Source organism: Agelaius phoeniceus, chromosome 1, assembly GCF_051311805.1.
Source record: "Agelaius phoeniceus isolate bAgePho1 chromosome 1, bAgePho1.hap1, whole genome shotgun sequence".
Classification (NCBI taxonomy): domain Eukaryota; kingdom Metazoa; phylum Chordata; class Aves; order Passeriformes; family Icteridae; genus Agelaius; species Agelaius phoeniceus.
Genome location: NC_135265.1, coordinates 106,495,220 through 106,512,221, shown reverse-complemented (window position 1 = coordinate 106,512,221; position 17,002 = coordinate 106,495,220). Strand labels below are relative to the sequence as shown.

Sequence of the window (17,002 nt, the reverse complement as noted above, 5' to 3'; positions counted from 1 at the left end):
ACCGCAAATTAGTGATTTTTTTTTTTGTTGGAATGTAAATCTGCATTCAGCTATCAGAAAGACAGAATATTTGTGTTTCAAATTTCATGAGCCTTTGATGGAAGCACAGCATGTTCTCCAGTGCATTTATATCAGCAGTAATCTCTAGGAATGTAATTAACCACCTACAGTCTCCCCCTTTCTTGTGGGTTATTTTTTTAATCAGAGGACTGAAAGTTGGTAATTTTTTTACTTTTGGGAAACAAAAAAATTGTCTAGACCATTTTAGAAGGTCACCACATGGTTTATATTAACAATCAACCAAAAAGCAAACTTAGAATATTCATTCATTCTGTCATTTTACATTAACTATTTTTTACAGCTCTCATTTTAAGACACTTTGCAGAAATAAATGGTCCACTCAGCACAGTAAAGTCAAATCTGATATAAATACACCAAACAAGTAATAGGAGAAAATGCTATTTTTAGCAGGTTTATCCAAAACATCCTCAGAATCAGCTGGCTGAAATGATGGAAAAAGTTAATAGTGCAGAATATCCAACAGGACATTTCCTCTGCACAGTGACAGCACCTACTACACCAAAACTTGTTAACCTAGCACAGAACTTTAACTAGGACTGGGAATGTAATGAACAGACATGACAGGCTATGTGACATGTAACTTACAGTCAAAAGTCAGACTGCTTGAAAAGGGAAAGGCAGCTCTGGAGCTTTATGGCATGTCTACATAGCTTTGTCTGACCAGAGCACAGAAAGTGGATTCTCATCTTCCATGACTGGATATAGAAAACTGATTAATTCCTAGTCCTAAATATCAGGTGCTACCTCTACCATCACTATCTCAGGGCTGTCCATCTGGAATTTGAGATAATGAACTCCAGCAGAGAAAGAGCTCCCTCCCAACACAAGCATTTTCTAGACTCTGTTAGGCATGAATTCCACATTAAAACTCACAGTTAAAATTAACAGTTAAACACTTACCACAGTGTCAGCTTGTATCCAATGTACCTCATTGCTAGAGCTGATCCTGGACTGCTGTGTTTGCAGGGCATAAGGGAAAGAGCTGACCTGAAGAACAAGGAGGTTGAACGCTTCAAGCACCTCCCTGCAATTAATAACTCTATCAGCCAGACCATGATTAGGCTCACCATGTGACAGGGAACTTGAAATGGCACTGCAGAAATAAGAATGCAAAGAATTGCTTTACAGACATCCTGAAATTCAATGGATTACTCTCTTCCTACAGAAAAATCTCTAAATTAACATGACACGGAGAACCACGGGGTTTTTTTCCAAAAATCTCTTTGGAAAGGTAAAAGACTTCAAAAAATGTTTGACTGTTCTCTGTGGGTGAGCTCAGGAAAACAAGGGAAAACAACAAACACCTAAATAAAGGATCAAAATCTGTTGACAGTGAGAAGGTGGATTAGTGTGACAATTTAAAAAAGCATCACACAGAGGAAACCAAAAATAAGCCAAAGCTGATAAAACCCCTCTCACTAAGAAACATTGTTCCATGTGCTGTGGGGATAGGATATAGCAGCAATTTTATGTAATCCAGTGGCATTTCCAGTCTGAATTAACAAATTTATAAAAGGGTGGGGAGCTGGCAAGTCTACTGATGTTCTGAGCTCCTGAAATTGCCTTTACTTCCATTATATATTCAGAAATTCCAAATTCAAAGTAGAGCAAGGACAGTAAAAAAAAGTGAATGGGAAGACCAGGTAGAAATAATGTTGCTTTTGTCTCTTTTCAGCTGTCCTTCAAGGAGAGTATTTTGCTTATTATAGAACCATAGAATGGTTTGAGTTGAAAGGGACCTTAAAGACCATCTAGTTCCAGCCCCTCTGCCATGGGAAGGGACACCTTTCACTATTTCTAATATTGAAAAGAATCCTACAACCTTATATATCATGTTTAAACCACATTATTCTCCTTAGTTTAGTCATGGAACAAGAACAGAATTATCAGCTTTACTTATTTCTTTCTTCTTTCAATATGAACGTGTGATTTGGTGTGAATAAATGTTTTTGCATGTGTATACATGTTGTGTTTAGACCGAAAGCCAAATTCAATACAGCTGTTTCTTTAAATCCTTTTCTTACAGAAGCTATGGCATCTTTCTTATGATGCAGACTTAAAATGTCTGTAGGCTTTCTCATATCACAAACAACACTATTATCAGAGATAGAAACATGAATTAAAGCACAACCAGCTAGTGAGCATCGGATACATTTGGGTTGGAGCACAGAAAAAAAAAAATAGGAACAGAAAAAAAAGACAAGAAGAACAAAGAAATTTGCAAAAACCAGCATTTTCCCTTAGATTTCAGCACCATAGCATACAACCCTAAAGAGACCTCTTAGGCATCCAATAATCTGAAACTACTCTCACCTACCTTCAGCTGAATCAGAATAAGTATGGGCAACCAAAAGAGATTCTCTTGGATTATAAGGCACAAAATGCCTTAAAAATGCCTAGGCAAAGCAATATGAGTCTAAGATGTTAAGTCTTCTGAAAAACCTAATGGGAAGATGCTGGGAGAGGATGGTTTGCCTTCAGCAGACTGGAGCAGCTACCTTGTTAAATCCACGTGGGCATTGTCATGAACCAGCACAAAGAGCGTATAGGGGTTCTGCTTCACCCGCCTCATGAAAACTTCAAATTTAGCTTGAATCTCATTGTCCAGCCGGACCACGTATTTCTCAGCTCTCTGATAGGCTGTCCCATTGTCTTCTAGGCCCAAGTCCACAAGCACACCTGTCAAAAAGGAGAATACAACAAAAATATTTTCCTTTGAGTGCATCCAAAAATGAAGGGTCAGTGGGAAGTTGCCAAACCACTGATAGGCCCCAGTAGGAAGACGATTAACCAAATGTGATTTCTCTCACAATGGAGGCCAAAATGCACTCCTTGGCTTCTGGATTTCCTCCAGAAAGTGCCTGAAGACCTTTCAAAAACTTCTCACATTATCAAAAAGTGGGGGCAAAACATCAGGACTCCACAAACATTTCCAAAAGAGCACTCAGTTGGTTACGCTCCATGACTGATCCTAGGCCAAACTTGCCTACGTTAAGCTAATATATTAATATTGTTTGAGTCAGAAAAAGTCACCCTGACCTTTCCTTTGCAAATATCATTAATTTACGTAAAATTGATTCTTCCTACTACTATATCATATCATATCATATCATAATCATATCATAATCATATCGTATCATACATCATATCATATCATATCAATCATATCATACTTTTCATGCTCGGCTTCTATGTTTGTGTCAATACAACCAGTCTTTGTAAAGATATATTGCTGTCATATTCATAAATTAGGCATGGTGCAATGTATATGATGTTGAATGCCATTTGAATTTAAAAAGTAAACTACTCTGAAACATGGATCAATTAGGTATTTTTCAGGTTCTTAATGATTTTGTAAATTTTTTTTTTTTTTTGAGGAGTACAATAAAAGACAAACTATGAGGACAAAAGATATGCTGGAGCAGCTTACTTTTCCCCATATACCAGTAATGATGTAATACCATCCCATACTGGGGTTTATGAGCCTATTTTCCCTCCCCTTCCTTTTACCTGATTGTCGAATCCGCTGAAGGGTCTGCTGCACCAGGACTTCTGAACGGGGCACTATAACGATGAAGTCCACCTTGCTGAAGTGGCCCAGATCCAGGCTCTGATTGCCGCTGTCTGCTATAGCACAAACCTGGGACAAGAGCTTTCTGGCAACTGTGAGCTGTGGCTGGTAAATTTGGAAGGTATCAACATCCAAATCTAGAGTGTGTTTGTTTGAAAAAGAAAACAAAACACAGCAAGAAACATGTTTACTTTCCCACCCCCCCAGCAAAGCATGACCCTCCAAACAGCCTACCCTCTATTATCAGGAAAAAAACATCACTCACCAGAATAAATCTCTACTCTCTGGAAAGTTTGGTCCAGATCACAAATGCCAACTTTCTTTCTTTGGTAAAAATGTGGTAATATATCAGATGACCTCAAGTATAGCACTGTCCATTTCTTAAAATACCCAAAGTGTTTTAAGGATTTCTAACCCAAGGAAACTCAATGCCAACACAATGAATTGCATTCTGTTAAATGAACCAACACATCTATAATATACATGCACATACCTAGATATATATAAAGATGTGCATGTGTACACATAATAAAAAGCAGAGAGAGAGAGGTACAAAGCTCTAATGTTCTCCTGAAATTCAGATTTATTTGGACTTAATGAACATCAATATCACTCTAGATGCAGAGAACTGAGAGACTGATCAGAGCACTCATGTTTCTTCAAAATAAAAAGCATGTTCCATTTCAGTATTTCCATGAGGTAAATTCTATGTCCAACAATCCATGCTTCATCAACCACTTTTCCACTTGCAGATTACCAGATTAAATCCTGTAATAGTATTACAATTTTGTTTATGCCACTTCTACCACTGTGTTGGTTTTACACAGGGACATGTTTTCATGTGTGCATATGCACATGTGATCATCTCCCATTCAAATGTGCCTTAGTGTCCATCTCAGCAGATCTGCCAAGGAAGAAATGTCCCTCTCATTGCCTAGGAGACTTAATTCTTTATTTTTTTTATTCAGGCAGTTTCTCAAGAGCTTCAACCACTGTACATGTTAAGGACAAAACTAACTCAGAACAATTGTTTGAGAAAATATGAAGGTTTAAAAAAAGGTACACAGTAAGAAGAAAAAAAACCCCAGAATCTAAGGATCATTCTCCTTTCAAATTAATCCTCTGAGGAAGCTTGAGACTTGTACTTCTGAGGGTGCCAGAACACAGTGCCTGGCAGCACTTCTAGTTGGATCTCCTGATCCATGTGGAGACAATAAACCATTTTGCTTTCATTTAGATTTAATACCAAATAGATGAATTTAAGTTAACTAATATGAACCAATAGCATACCTTTCTTTCACAGAAAAAAGCTTACTGGAGGTTGAATTTGCTTTGATACTGGACCTGAAAGAGTCTCAGTCTTCACAACAGCTCAGTGTATCTTTTGCCAGTATTGTGATATGAAAAGGAAAGTATGTTTAGAAGTCTGAATAGCTAAATAATTCTGAAAATTAGCAATTTTAGACAGGAAAGCCTAGCTTACCTTTTGCACTTAAGCATCTCATCACATTATGCTGAGTAAGATGCATCTCAGATCAACAATTTACAGATCACACTTGCCTAACACTTTCAGCCCAAGATCTTAAAACACATGCCCTGAAATTTTAAGCCTCAGAGCACAAGCCTTTAATGCATATTACCAAGCAAGAGGACAGCTGAGGAGATCAGGAGAACACAACTCCCCTCTGCCTTAAACTCAAGGTTACATTCCTTTTCTCTGAGCAAAAAGATGAGATGAATCCACTCTGCCAGTGCTACAAAGAAACATCTTCCCTACTCTGCCTGATGCCTAACAGAAGATAACATGTTTTAGCTAATAGAATATAGAAACATCAGGGGAAAAAAATTGCTGAAGGTTGTTACAGAGATTTTTTGTCTGAGCAATTGCTGTATTGCTACATTTAGCTGGCAGTATTAGTATTTTAAAGTTGGCACACTGACTGCAAATGTGCCCTCAGATTCTCCTGAGGTGTAGGCATTTTGACGTTTAGTGAGCTACTCACTTATTTAATGTCTTGCACATAAAAAAAATTACCTGGTTCTTGTGTAGAAACCATGGCAATTGCCTCCTGAGATGACACACACTCACTAACATCTCCATTAAAAGGAATAATGACACTTTCCCCTCGCTGCTGTAGCATCTTCTCCAGTAGCTTGTCCAAATCATCACCTAGACCAGAATGAGCAACACCAGGAAACCATTTCAGAGAAACACCATTGAACATTACATACACCCATGTTCTCCCACAGCTGGTGTCAAATCTGCACTCGGGCAAGGGACTGGGCATACAGGGAAGAGAAGGAGGGAGAATACTTTCTATCTACTGATTTACCAACTGGATTATTTTTATTTTTTTTTTAAAAAGGAGCCACAGTTATAATTTCAGGTCTGTGGCTTTACAGCTACTGGTGACATCTGATGATTACCAAGAAATACACACCATAAAACAACCTCTAAAACCTTGCTAAAAGCACAAACTAGAAAACACTTGTGTACTTATGGGTTACGTAAGTATTACATGCCCTGCTATTATATTCAACAGCTGAGACAGGGTTAAAAATGTTTTGCTAGAGGGTTATGAACTGCCACCACACAGGTGAAGGAGACAAGCACTCTTTTACACATAAGGAGGAGAGAAGAACAGAATGCCTCTCAATGGAAAGAGCAGAGCTGTATCCATGTGCATTTTAACTGCTGAACAGGAGACACACCAACCCTAAAGACAAGACTGTCTTGGCTAGAACTTCTGCTTCTTAGAATCACTCACCTAAAGATGTATTTTTGAAATGTGATGCCAGGAAACTAACTTTCCCTGTGATGAGCTCATAACTGATCTCTTTTAAAAATTCACTGGTGGTAAGCATGCTCTCTGCAAGTGCCCGAGATTGATACTGACCTGGAGAAGAGAGGGGGAAAGAGTGAGAGCACACCTTAATACAATTTATTGTCAACACAACCTCCTCATCCTAGAAGTCTGGGGCACTCTGATCTTCAATCATGGATCTCCACTGCCTTTACCCAGTAGACTGGGAGAGCAGTCTCAAGTCTACTTCATCAGTGACTGGAGAATTAGTTGATATAACTAATTTTAGCAGGTTCTTTGCGATTACACATCATTTTGCATACTTGTATGACAAATGATACTCAAAATAAGTATTTGCACCTTAGACTAAATGGAGGATTCTAGATAAATAGGAAAAAAGTAATTATCCCTAGTGTGGGAGAAAAAAGATTAAAAAAGTAAAAAATGGCATTACGGATTTATCTGCCTACAAAAAAAAGATGACTAGTCAAAGTTCATTTCCATCCAGACACACTCATTCACACACAGACAGCACAGCCAGTCATCAGTGCAGAATAAAAAGGATAAAAATAAGGACAAAAAGGATGAAAAGCACATTCTGTTCTAAGCAGTCTGCAGAAGACCCTGCCACGTAAAATATCGCAGTTGTTACACAAAACAAAGTCAAAGCAACTCTTTTGTCACTGGGTCACTTCAAGATATTTTCTAAGGCAATCACACAAACAATAAAGTCTCAGGCCTCTCAAGAAGTAGTAATGACTGGCATAAAGATATTTTTCTATATCCTCATGGACTTCAGTACTCCAAGTCTTGCTGAAGATACAGTAAGATTTGAGATTGCAGTGCAACAATACAAAGGAGAATAAAAAGAACAAAAAGGATTAAAAAACCAGATCAATAACTCAAGAAAATGAATTTGGCATTGCCATTTGAAGCAGTCTGCAAATATACTCACCTAGAACCACTACACAGAATTCATTTCCTCTAATCTTGGATGCACAAATGGCAACTACATAATCTGGTAGCTTTTGCTGATGTTTCATTTCATTGAGAGACCTCAAGGTCTCTGAGATGCCCTCGGCCAGGGAGTTCTGGGTGACAACCACGTGCACGAGATCCCGGGACACACTGGCGATTAACCTGGCAAGCCAAGGGAGTTGACCTGGTGACACAGAGATACACTGTGCACTCATTTGCAAGGATCTCTCCCTCAGAGTGAACTCCTGCATAGCTTTCAACATGATCTGCTCAAATTCTTCCCTCAGGGGTATCTGGTCAGGACCTACAATGAAAACAAACAAATAGAAGAACGGTGTCTCATATAAAAATGTTATCGAACCAGGAATAATTACATGTCTGTCTTGATCTGACAAGCTCCTTCACCATATTTTTTTATATTTAAAAAAAACCCTACTTGCTGCTCAGTGGATATCTACCCACATGGCTTATTCTTTTTTATTTTAGAAGCCTTTCTCTTCTACCACCGCCTTTTTTTTTTCCTCTTCCAAACAATGAGGTATTCCACCTCACTCCTAGCTTCAGCAACTGGTGGGACAAACAAGGGAGTGGGAAAATATGTGCCTTTTGCCTGGAAGAAAAGGATTAAGCATGCAGCCATGTGTTTTTGCAGCAGAAAACCAAAATGCTTATCCTTGTACCCTAATCACAGCCATGCAGCCTGACAAAGCCTGTTAAGTGCTCTTTGTTTTGCTTTTTCTCATCTTGCATACTAATCAACTAAGCATGGATGCAAATAAACATGTTTAACCTCTTCCTTAGCTTCATTAAATTAATTTTAGCAAATCTGCAAGAACCTAACCTAAAGAAGAATATGCAATCTTAGATCTACATTCCCCAGACTCTGTCAACTGTACTGTCAACTTGAACTGGAGAACAGGAATATAAGGCATCCTATCTTGGCATCAGTCCTCCAACTGAACTTCAATTAACATTCTGTTCAGTTAGCTTTGTCTCATTGTCAAAGATATTCAGGAACAGTTAAAAACATGAACACAGAGTAAAAAGTAACCATGGCTTATATTGCCAAGATCTCATATCAGTGCCAAAGGAGGCAGCTTCACACTTCAACATCTTGCTTTTCTCTGACTAAAAGGGGGGGTGGGGGGGGGCTTAAATACCAGAGAGATGTGAAATAGTGGGTTTGGTTTTATGTTTTCTTTCAGGCCAGGAAACAGAAAGGTTGTGTGAGAAACAGGGTGTGGGTAAATAACCCACAGCAGAGAATCTGTAAAAACTGCCAGCTGTTGTCATTTTTGCCTTTTTGAGAAGTAACATATGGAAAGTGCCACCATCCAATTACCACAGGATGGTAAGACAACTATAAACTTGTAAGTGCAAGGCTGTTTTCATTTTTGATGCAAACTGAAAAATTCTGAAGAGTCCAATTTAACACAGCATGGGCATAATGCTCTCTTTTAGAGCTCTCTTTTGGAAATGGATTTTCTTTTTCCCTCTAAGAAAACATCACACATTCTAGGTCCTTGAAGACCTCAAAATTAAAAAAAAAAAAATAGACTTATAACAGTAGAGAAGAATGTTCCTCTGCAGAAATAAAGTAACAAATGAAAATGATGTCACCCACTAACAGAAATTAAAGGAAGCTTTTGCTGATTGAGGGAGGCTACTTAAGAGATAGGCTCTAAACACAAGGGTCATCATCATGAATCCAAGAAGATTAAAATAATGGTAGAAATGGAAAAGCAGATTCTCAGTATGAGAATACACAGAACTTCACTCAGATTACTTATAAGAAAGTACAGCAGTCCAGAAAAATAATGGAACTAATATCAAATGAGATGTAAGACAAAATGATTGATATTGATTTTGATTGTGAATGGTTTCCTTAAAAAAAATATGGATGCTAAAAGGGAATATATAGAAGATTCTCTACAGAAATGAGCCTGCAAATGATCATCTTGATTTCAAAAACAAAACTGCAAAATAAACAATATCATAAAATATTAACATCTGAGTTACATTCAGTTGGTGTCTGGTCAGAAATGGTGTTCCCCAGGGCTCAGTGTTTGGGCCAGTCTGTTTAATATCTATATTGATGATATGGACAAGGGGGTTGAATGAGATTGGGTCAGCTGGTCAGAACACAGTGCTAATAATGCCAAGGTAGCACATTCAAACTCCATATGGGCCATTCCCTGGACTTGATGATCCTTATGGGTGCCTTTCAACTCACAGTATTCAGTAATTCTGTATGAGAGCACCCTCGGGCAGCTTGCAGGCGACAGAGGGCAGGAAGGCTCTGCAGAGGGATCTGGACAGGCTGGATCAATAGGTTGAGGACAATGGTTTGAGGTTCAATGTTGGAACCCAGGACATCCCTTTGGCTGTCCTGGACTGCCAGGACCCCCGCCAGGGGTCTGAGAGACCCTGGCACAGAGCCCAAAACGCCTGTGGTTTTGATTATGACCCATGGAGCAAGTTACCAACCTTAGATGAAGATCTGCAAGCCATGACAGTTTAAGTAGAATGATAGTGAAGTTATCACAGGGTGAAAAAGTAGATTTTTGGGGTTTTTAGAATGGGGGTTCAGGGGGCAAGATGGAGGGATCTGGGCATGTCCAGCCTTTCTCCTTCTTCTTCTTGGCCTCCATCTTCTGCTGTGATGTTGGCACTTTTAGATTGGTTTAGAGTAGAAGCCCACTGTCTAACATAGATGACAGGTGTTGGAAAGTAATTGTAAACATTGTATATGTAATTTTTAGTATAAAGACATAACACCACCCTGGGGGCAGGCAGAGTGCCTGAACTGTCTTGCTGAATGGACCTCGGCTGGACAGAAGAAAGAATTTCATAGATAAGGAACAATAAACAACCTCGAGACCAAGAAATGAAGAGCTCTGACTCCTTCTTTGAACGCCAGGGCTGGGAAAACAGATTTTCTAACTTTTCTCGGGGTCACTGTGACCAGCGAGAGAGACCAAGAGTTCAACAAAACAAAGTGCCATGTCCTGCCCTTGGGTCACAACAACCTCCAGCAGAGCAACAGGCTTGGGAAGAGTGGCTGGAAAGCTGCCTGCTGGAAGAACACCTGGGGCTGTTGGTTGATAGCTGGCTGAACACGAGCCAGCACATGCCCAGGTGGCCAAGAAGGCCAATGCCTGGCTTCCACCAGAAGTCACGAGGCCAGCAGGACCAGGGCAGGATCATCCCCCTGTAGTCAGCACTGGTGAAGCCACACCTCGAGTCCTGTGTACAGTTCAGGGCCCCTCACTACAGGAAGGGTGTTGAGGTGCTGGAGCGTGTCCAGAGAAGGGCAGCAGAGCTGGTGAACACGAGTTCTGTGGGAAATGGGAGCTGGGGCTGTTTAGCCTGGAGAAAAAGAGGGCCAGGAGGACCTCACTGCTCTCTACCATTACCCAACAGGAGGCTGTAGCCAGGTGGGGATTGGTCTCTTCTCTTGGATAATAAGTGACAGGACGGATGGAAATGGTCTCAAGTTGTGCCAGGGGTAGTTTAGATTGGACATTGGGATAAATTTCTTCACTGAAAGGGTGGTTAGGCATTGGAATAGGTTGCCCAGGGAACCTATTCAGCATCCCTGAAGGCATTCAAAAGACACATGGATGTGGCAGCTGGGGACACGGTTTAGTGGTGAACCTGGCAGTGCTGAGTTAATGATCAGTCTCACTGATCTTAAAGGTTTTTTCAGACTAAATGATTCAATGCTGCTATGATTCTGTTCCATTATTCTATACAGTTTAAGTCAATATATTCAAATGCCATCCATTTCCGCATGACACTCATCTTCTTCAGGGTACATCCTACAGAGACTACTTCTCCAACCACCTAAGACAGGAGAATTACTGGAATAAGCTCTTGCTTTTAGTTTCGCACAATCTCTTCTACTCAAAGCAAAGCCCTGCAAGAGCCTTGAGTCTGGATGTGTATTTGGACATTAAAACTACAAAACACCTCTGGGTGTCACAGCATACAAAATCTAGAGTCAAAATGACTCAAATGTACCACAACAATGCACAGAGAGAAAGGAGAATGATTTCAGAATCCTAAACAGGAGGTACACCACAGGGTTCAGAAATCTTTTTCAACCAGAACACAGACCACCTTAGCACTGCATAGGCTGAGACAGTGTTTGTAAAAATGGCAGTGCAATAGCAAAAAGCTGATGATTGCAGATGGTGGAATGTAACCCATACTGCAAATATGGGCATTCTGATGTATAAATACAATACTTGAGAACACTTCACCATGAATGCTGCCAAAGATAACAAATGTGAAATCCGAATAAGTCCCGGAGGTAGACTAAAAAAAAAAAACCAGACTAAAATCAAACACATTTCTCTATCTTTTTTTACTTATTTCTTTATCACAGTCAGTGGAATTTATTTATAGTCACGCTACAGCTCACAATCACATTTTTAACTATGTATAGTCTTCAAAGAAGGTTTAAAGCATCAGAAATGCATTTGTTTTTTTTTTTTTACTTTGATTGGTAATATCATCACGAGCTGCTCAGCTGATTTCTGAAAACACAACAGCATCATCCTACAATTAATACTGTCATAATTTCCACAAGAACGCTGACAAAAATTCTCTGTTATATCCTTTTTTCTCCAAAAAAGAAGCACTTCCATAGCTAATATTCTTATCATCTGTGATCACAGTCATCTGCAAATATATTTTATACAAGTAGTGAGATCTGAAAAAAATTAGGCAAGCCTCTCTTTCATGCTTTTGCCTGCTTTTTTATCTTTGCCTTTATCTTACTCTTTTGCAATATACTCTGGAGAAAAGAAAAACATGTTAGTCCTACTTTCTCAATAAAAAAAAAGAGGTTTAGATTAATAACTTGTTAATTTATATGTGTATTTGTCTCTTCTTGTCAAAAACTTTTGAATCTGGCCACCCTCCACTCCTCTCTAATCTGCTTTGATTTAACAACATGGGACAAAGGCTACATTTCAGTGCATGTCACAATTCCAACAACTTTAAGTTTACAGCAATATTCAAACCAGCAGCATGTTTTCATCCCCCTCCTCTACAGAATGTTTTTACTTTTCTCCTCATTAGGCTCTTTGATCTTACAGTACCGGCACACGTCTCCACATAAGGTCAAGTAGCAAACTATTCAGCTTTGCCCAGCTAAGAACAAAAGCCAAACTAAACACCTGCTAATAAGAGAACTGCTTTATGCTGAAGTCACAGTGCTCAATGAACGCAGTTCAGCTACAGAAGCTTTGCATGAAGCCTCCTCTAGTTTGCAGCAAGTACAGACTTGATGCATCCATCTAAAGTTAGACTTGCTCATGGAGCATGATTCACTGACTCACAGGTTTCAACAAATAGTTTATTTTAACTGGAAAGGCTGTTATCAGCTGGCTACAAATTTGCAAGCTGCCTCTATCAATCCAGAATTGTGTGAAGCAGCTGGTTTTACCACACACACTCTACAACTTCCCAATAAAGATGAAAATCTCAAATAAGAAATTTAGGCCCACTGAAAGAAGGTAACAGAAAAACATCCTGTAAAAAAATTAAGAAACCCCTTGTCAGTTCTAACATGGCATCCAATGAACTAGTGAGGCAGAGAATGATAAACAAAGCTAACAGGTCCCTTAGAGAGTATTATTACAACATGGAAAATGGTTTCCTTCCTGTCTCCTCCACAAACTGCAGAGAAGTGTAAGCACTCATGGGTGAAACCTGCATGTTTGGGGTTTGGAGCACATTTGGTCCCCAAATTGTAAGGCTATCAGCAGTTGTGCTGCTTTTGGAACACCTGCATATTTCTTACCATTATGTATTACAGATGCACTGTGCTATTCACAAAAGTAACTTCACACTCTCCTGTGATAAGTGGCATCTTTTCAAATACAAAAGTTAGGGTGAGACTACCATAGAAGTTTCCCAAAACTATCCTGCATTTTTAACTTCTAAAACCTTGCTGCTACCACTCTCTTTTCATTCTAAGGTAGGGAAAATGACTGGACCAGCAATAAGAGGAAAAAAATGTGGCTTGCTGGTTTGCTCTCAAACTTGCAAAAAGTCCATTTCAAAAACATTTACAAGAATGAGATATTCACTGAATCACTTGCCTTAGTCTGAATAACAAATGTGGTTTTCATGTAAACAGTGCTGTCACCAAAACAATGACAACCATCACACATCTGCCAGCATTTGTCACAAAACTGAATAAAACAGACCAAGTGTCCTTAGAAAGGGCTGTGATAACTGATGGTTTGATACCCTAAGAAAATGAGTTATCTGCATTGCAAATCCATTTCACAAAGGTGACCTGGTCAATCCCCATATGGAGAGTAGAAGCAGTATCAGCCTTTAAATTCACTTCACTTCTTCCGTTTCAGGAGCCAAGTGGCAAAGTTACACACACTAGATGGAGCCACTTGCCTCTTCCAGCCACAAAAGCAGCCAGAAAACTGGCCCTAAAAGGGACATAAAAAAGGTATGAAGAAAAAAGGACAGTCTCAAATAAAACCAAGTACTTATGACAAATTGCTTACCTAGCTGGACAAGGTACTGAATAGTTAAAAGTATCATATTCTCCACACTTAGCAGCTGACTGCTGGACAAGCCCAAGAGATCCAAATCCTTGTTTTCCAGCTGTGGAATCTTGTAGCAGTTCACCAGCAAGGGACTTACAACAATATCACCAACATTTCCATAGAAATAAGGTAAAGTGCCATAGCCTATGATAAAACAAACAAAACCCCCACGGAAATTCATAAAATTTGCCATTACATGAAATCTTGCACAATAATACATTTCCAAACATTTTCTTAAAGCTGTCTGGCAAAATACATTGCACCAATGACTGCTCTTGGCATTATAATAGCTTAAAAAATAAATTATAGGCCAGGGATCCTCTGCTGCATTTTACAACAAGTGATCACATACATTTGCAAGAACTAACATTAACTGCATGATATCCAGCAGGGTAATAACTATTGTTATCCAAATAGAGATGAAAATATTATCTGTTTGGGTCTTACCCCGACCTTTAAATACAGATTCTCCATAATATAGTGTACAAAGAAGAAAAATCAATTAAAGCAAAAGTACATTGATCTTAACATTATAAAAGCAGCATAAGTCACATTAGCATTGATTCAGCCACTGTGGTATTGCTGTGATTGATTTCACTTTTTTTTGCCACCTCCCCGTTCTGTTTTCATAAACAGGTAAAATAAACATTGACAACTAAACATGCTATTCTGTAAGGTAAAGCACATGAGCACAGGCTAACTCCTCTTTTCCTTCAGAATGTTTTTCATTTCAAAAGGAGCATTTCCACAGAGATTTTGCCAAATCCATCCTTTTGGGTACATCTGGTTCTGTACTATTAATAGGACGCTGTTTCTCAGGGCCACTAACAGTTTAGCCTAACTGAGGACTTAATGGCAGCTCTCCAAGAGCCTAAGGGCTGCATTCAATTTGCACTTAAGCTGATGGCTGTAGGCACTCTCATCTTTAATAAGGAAGTGTTTCTCTGAAAACCATTAGAGCACCGCGCTAGAGCTTTATAATCGGCTTCCAGAAACAACGCTGAGCAAAACAAACCAGAAGCGTAACCCTATCCTTGACAGATTTACTGGTGTACATGGCCCTGTTAATTCTCCAGGAGCTGTGTGTATTAAAATTATCTGTGCAAGTCAGGACTTGGAGAACTTCTCCATTCCTTCATGTAAATGATTCCACAGACTGTTTTGACAAGCATGTTCAATTGACACTGAAGCTACTTTATATGACCATCTATACTATATTGGACCTAAATAAAATATAGAGTGAAAAAAAAATTCACTCATGAAAAATTTGGCAGCACTAGCTGACCCATCTATTTTAATGTATTATGCCCAAATAGCTCAGGTTGAAAGGCATATTCACATTAAAAGTCATACTCTTAATAAAATGTCTTTCTAAGGGTTAACAAAGTACTTTATACAGCTAAAGGATTTTAAAAGCCTGAAGCCTGATCTGTTATCTCAATTGCTTACAAGAACTATGGACTATAAATGACAAAAAGTTAGTATGATTTACTTCTGTTTAGTCAGTGCAAATCAATTTTCTGGTTCTCATGTAGAATTCTGGGGCTTCAAGATCTGAACTATAAATGCTGCAGGAAATATTTGCTTGGTTTATAAGTTGTTTATACCGGAAAGCTATTTTCATTACTTGGAAATTGTTCTCTCCCTGGGTTTTACAAAAATCTTATTTGTATAAAACTTAGATTTGGCCAGTGGTTCTGCATAAATTTGACCTAGTGGTGACCTGTTTGCAAATCAGGTTCTCCAGAAATTGCCTGACTTTCAGTTTTAAATATTGAGCAACTAAAGGAAATATCTGTGACAAACCAACTTTGTATTGTACTGAATGCCAGAACCAACAAAAAGAAATAAACCCCTCTTTGTCCTGGGGAGTGTGTATTAGTACAAAATGCAGCATTTGATTCCCCAGTGTAAGACTTACCTATCAGAATTACTGGTCTGACTCCCGAGTTATTCAGCAGGTTTTCAGGAACTATTACAGTCTCCCCTGCTGGGATGGGTTGAGGCTGTAAAATTCCAGTTAACATGGATTGAGGAACTGGGGCTGACAAAAGAGGCTCTATAAAGTAAAGAAAAGAGAGACTTCCATTACTAAAAGGCTCATACTGTGATTTGGCCTTATGAACAAATAAGAAAAAAATTACTGCAAATCACTAACTGTAATAAAATTCAAAAGGTCTCTGCATTTCCTGCTATAGTTTTAAGTAATTTAAATGAAGAGCCTATATCCTCCTGTAGCCCCATCCCTAAAATAAAACTTTTTCTGGCCACTGTATTGTTGGTGAGAATGAGAGAGCAAAACACAGGTTTGAATATGCATCTTTAAACAATGCCAAGTACTAAGCCAAAAGGCCACCCCCCAATACTGCCTCTCAATACAAGGGAAGAAACTGCTTCAACTTCTGACCTAGAATATATGTAGATAAGAAAAATAAAAGCAGGCCAAAATCTCAAAGTTACCCTTTGATAGTTGCTACAAGGATAAAAATCAGGCTTTACTCATGAAAGAGCAGCAGCAGCTTTCATAAATAAAGGAAGCCAAGTGCAAGAATTTTGTAATCTGTAATCAGGTTTCAGAGTAAGGCCTGCTTCACAAGTTTCTTAGGCTTCATTTGGTGGTTTGCAACCACTTTTTCAAACCATGCCATCAATAGAAAAACATCAAAGTCAGGATGAATGAATGCATACCTGAATGTTTTACCAGGGGAAACTGTCTATCCAACAGAAAAAAGTACTACTAAAGCCTCATAGAAAATGGAATACACAACAGAGGTAGCAGATTAGTGGAGACAAATTCAACAAACAGGGGAGATTGCCTTATAACATGTCTCTTCAGCAGGTTTCTGAAGATAGAAACTGACAAAAGCTGCAATTTGAGGTGTTCAGAAAAGCAGGCCTGCATTACCACGTAACCCTTCTTCCTATGATGAATATCTCTGAAAATAATTCCAAAACATCTTAAAACCAAGTCCTCAAGAGCAGAGTTA

The 17,002-nt window shown here is 39.0% G+C and overlaps 1 protein-coding gene across 5 annotated transcripts in view; it reads right to left on the bottom strand.

Annotated features, from left to right (window-relative positions):
* The window catches only part of GREB1L (GREB1 like retinoic acid receptor coactivator), a 133,078-nt gene that overhangs the window by 25,059 nt on the left and 91,017 nt on the right, over positions 1-17,002 (bottom strand). For all 5 annotated transcript variants that reach the window (XM_077184770.1, XM_077184784.1, XM_077184782.1 and 2 more), the window contains 8 exons: positions 15,937-16,074; positions 13,974-14,159; positions 7,412-7,738; positions 6,421-6,549; positions 5,688-5,822; positions 3,592-3,789; positions 2,580-2,760; positions 982-1,174 (listed from right to left, as the gene is read on the bottom strand). In XM_077184770.1, the coding sequence (XP_077040885.1) occupies positions 982-1,174; positions 2,580-2,760; positions 3,592-3,789; positions 5,688-5,822; positions 6,421-6,549; positions 7,412-7,738; positions 13,974-14,159; positions 15,937-16,074 (1,487 nt within the window). The remainder of the gene's footprint in view (positions 1-981; positions 1,175-2,579; positions 2,761-3,591; positions 3,790-5,687; positions 5,823-6,420; positions 6,550-7,411; positions 7,739-13,973; positions 14,160-15,936; positions 16,075-17,002) is intronic.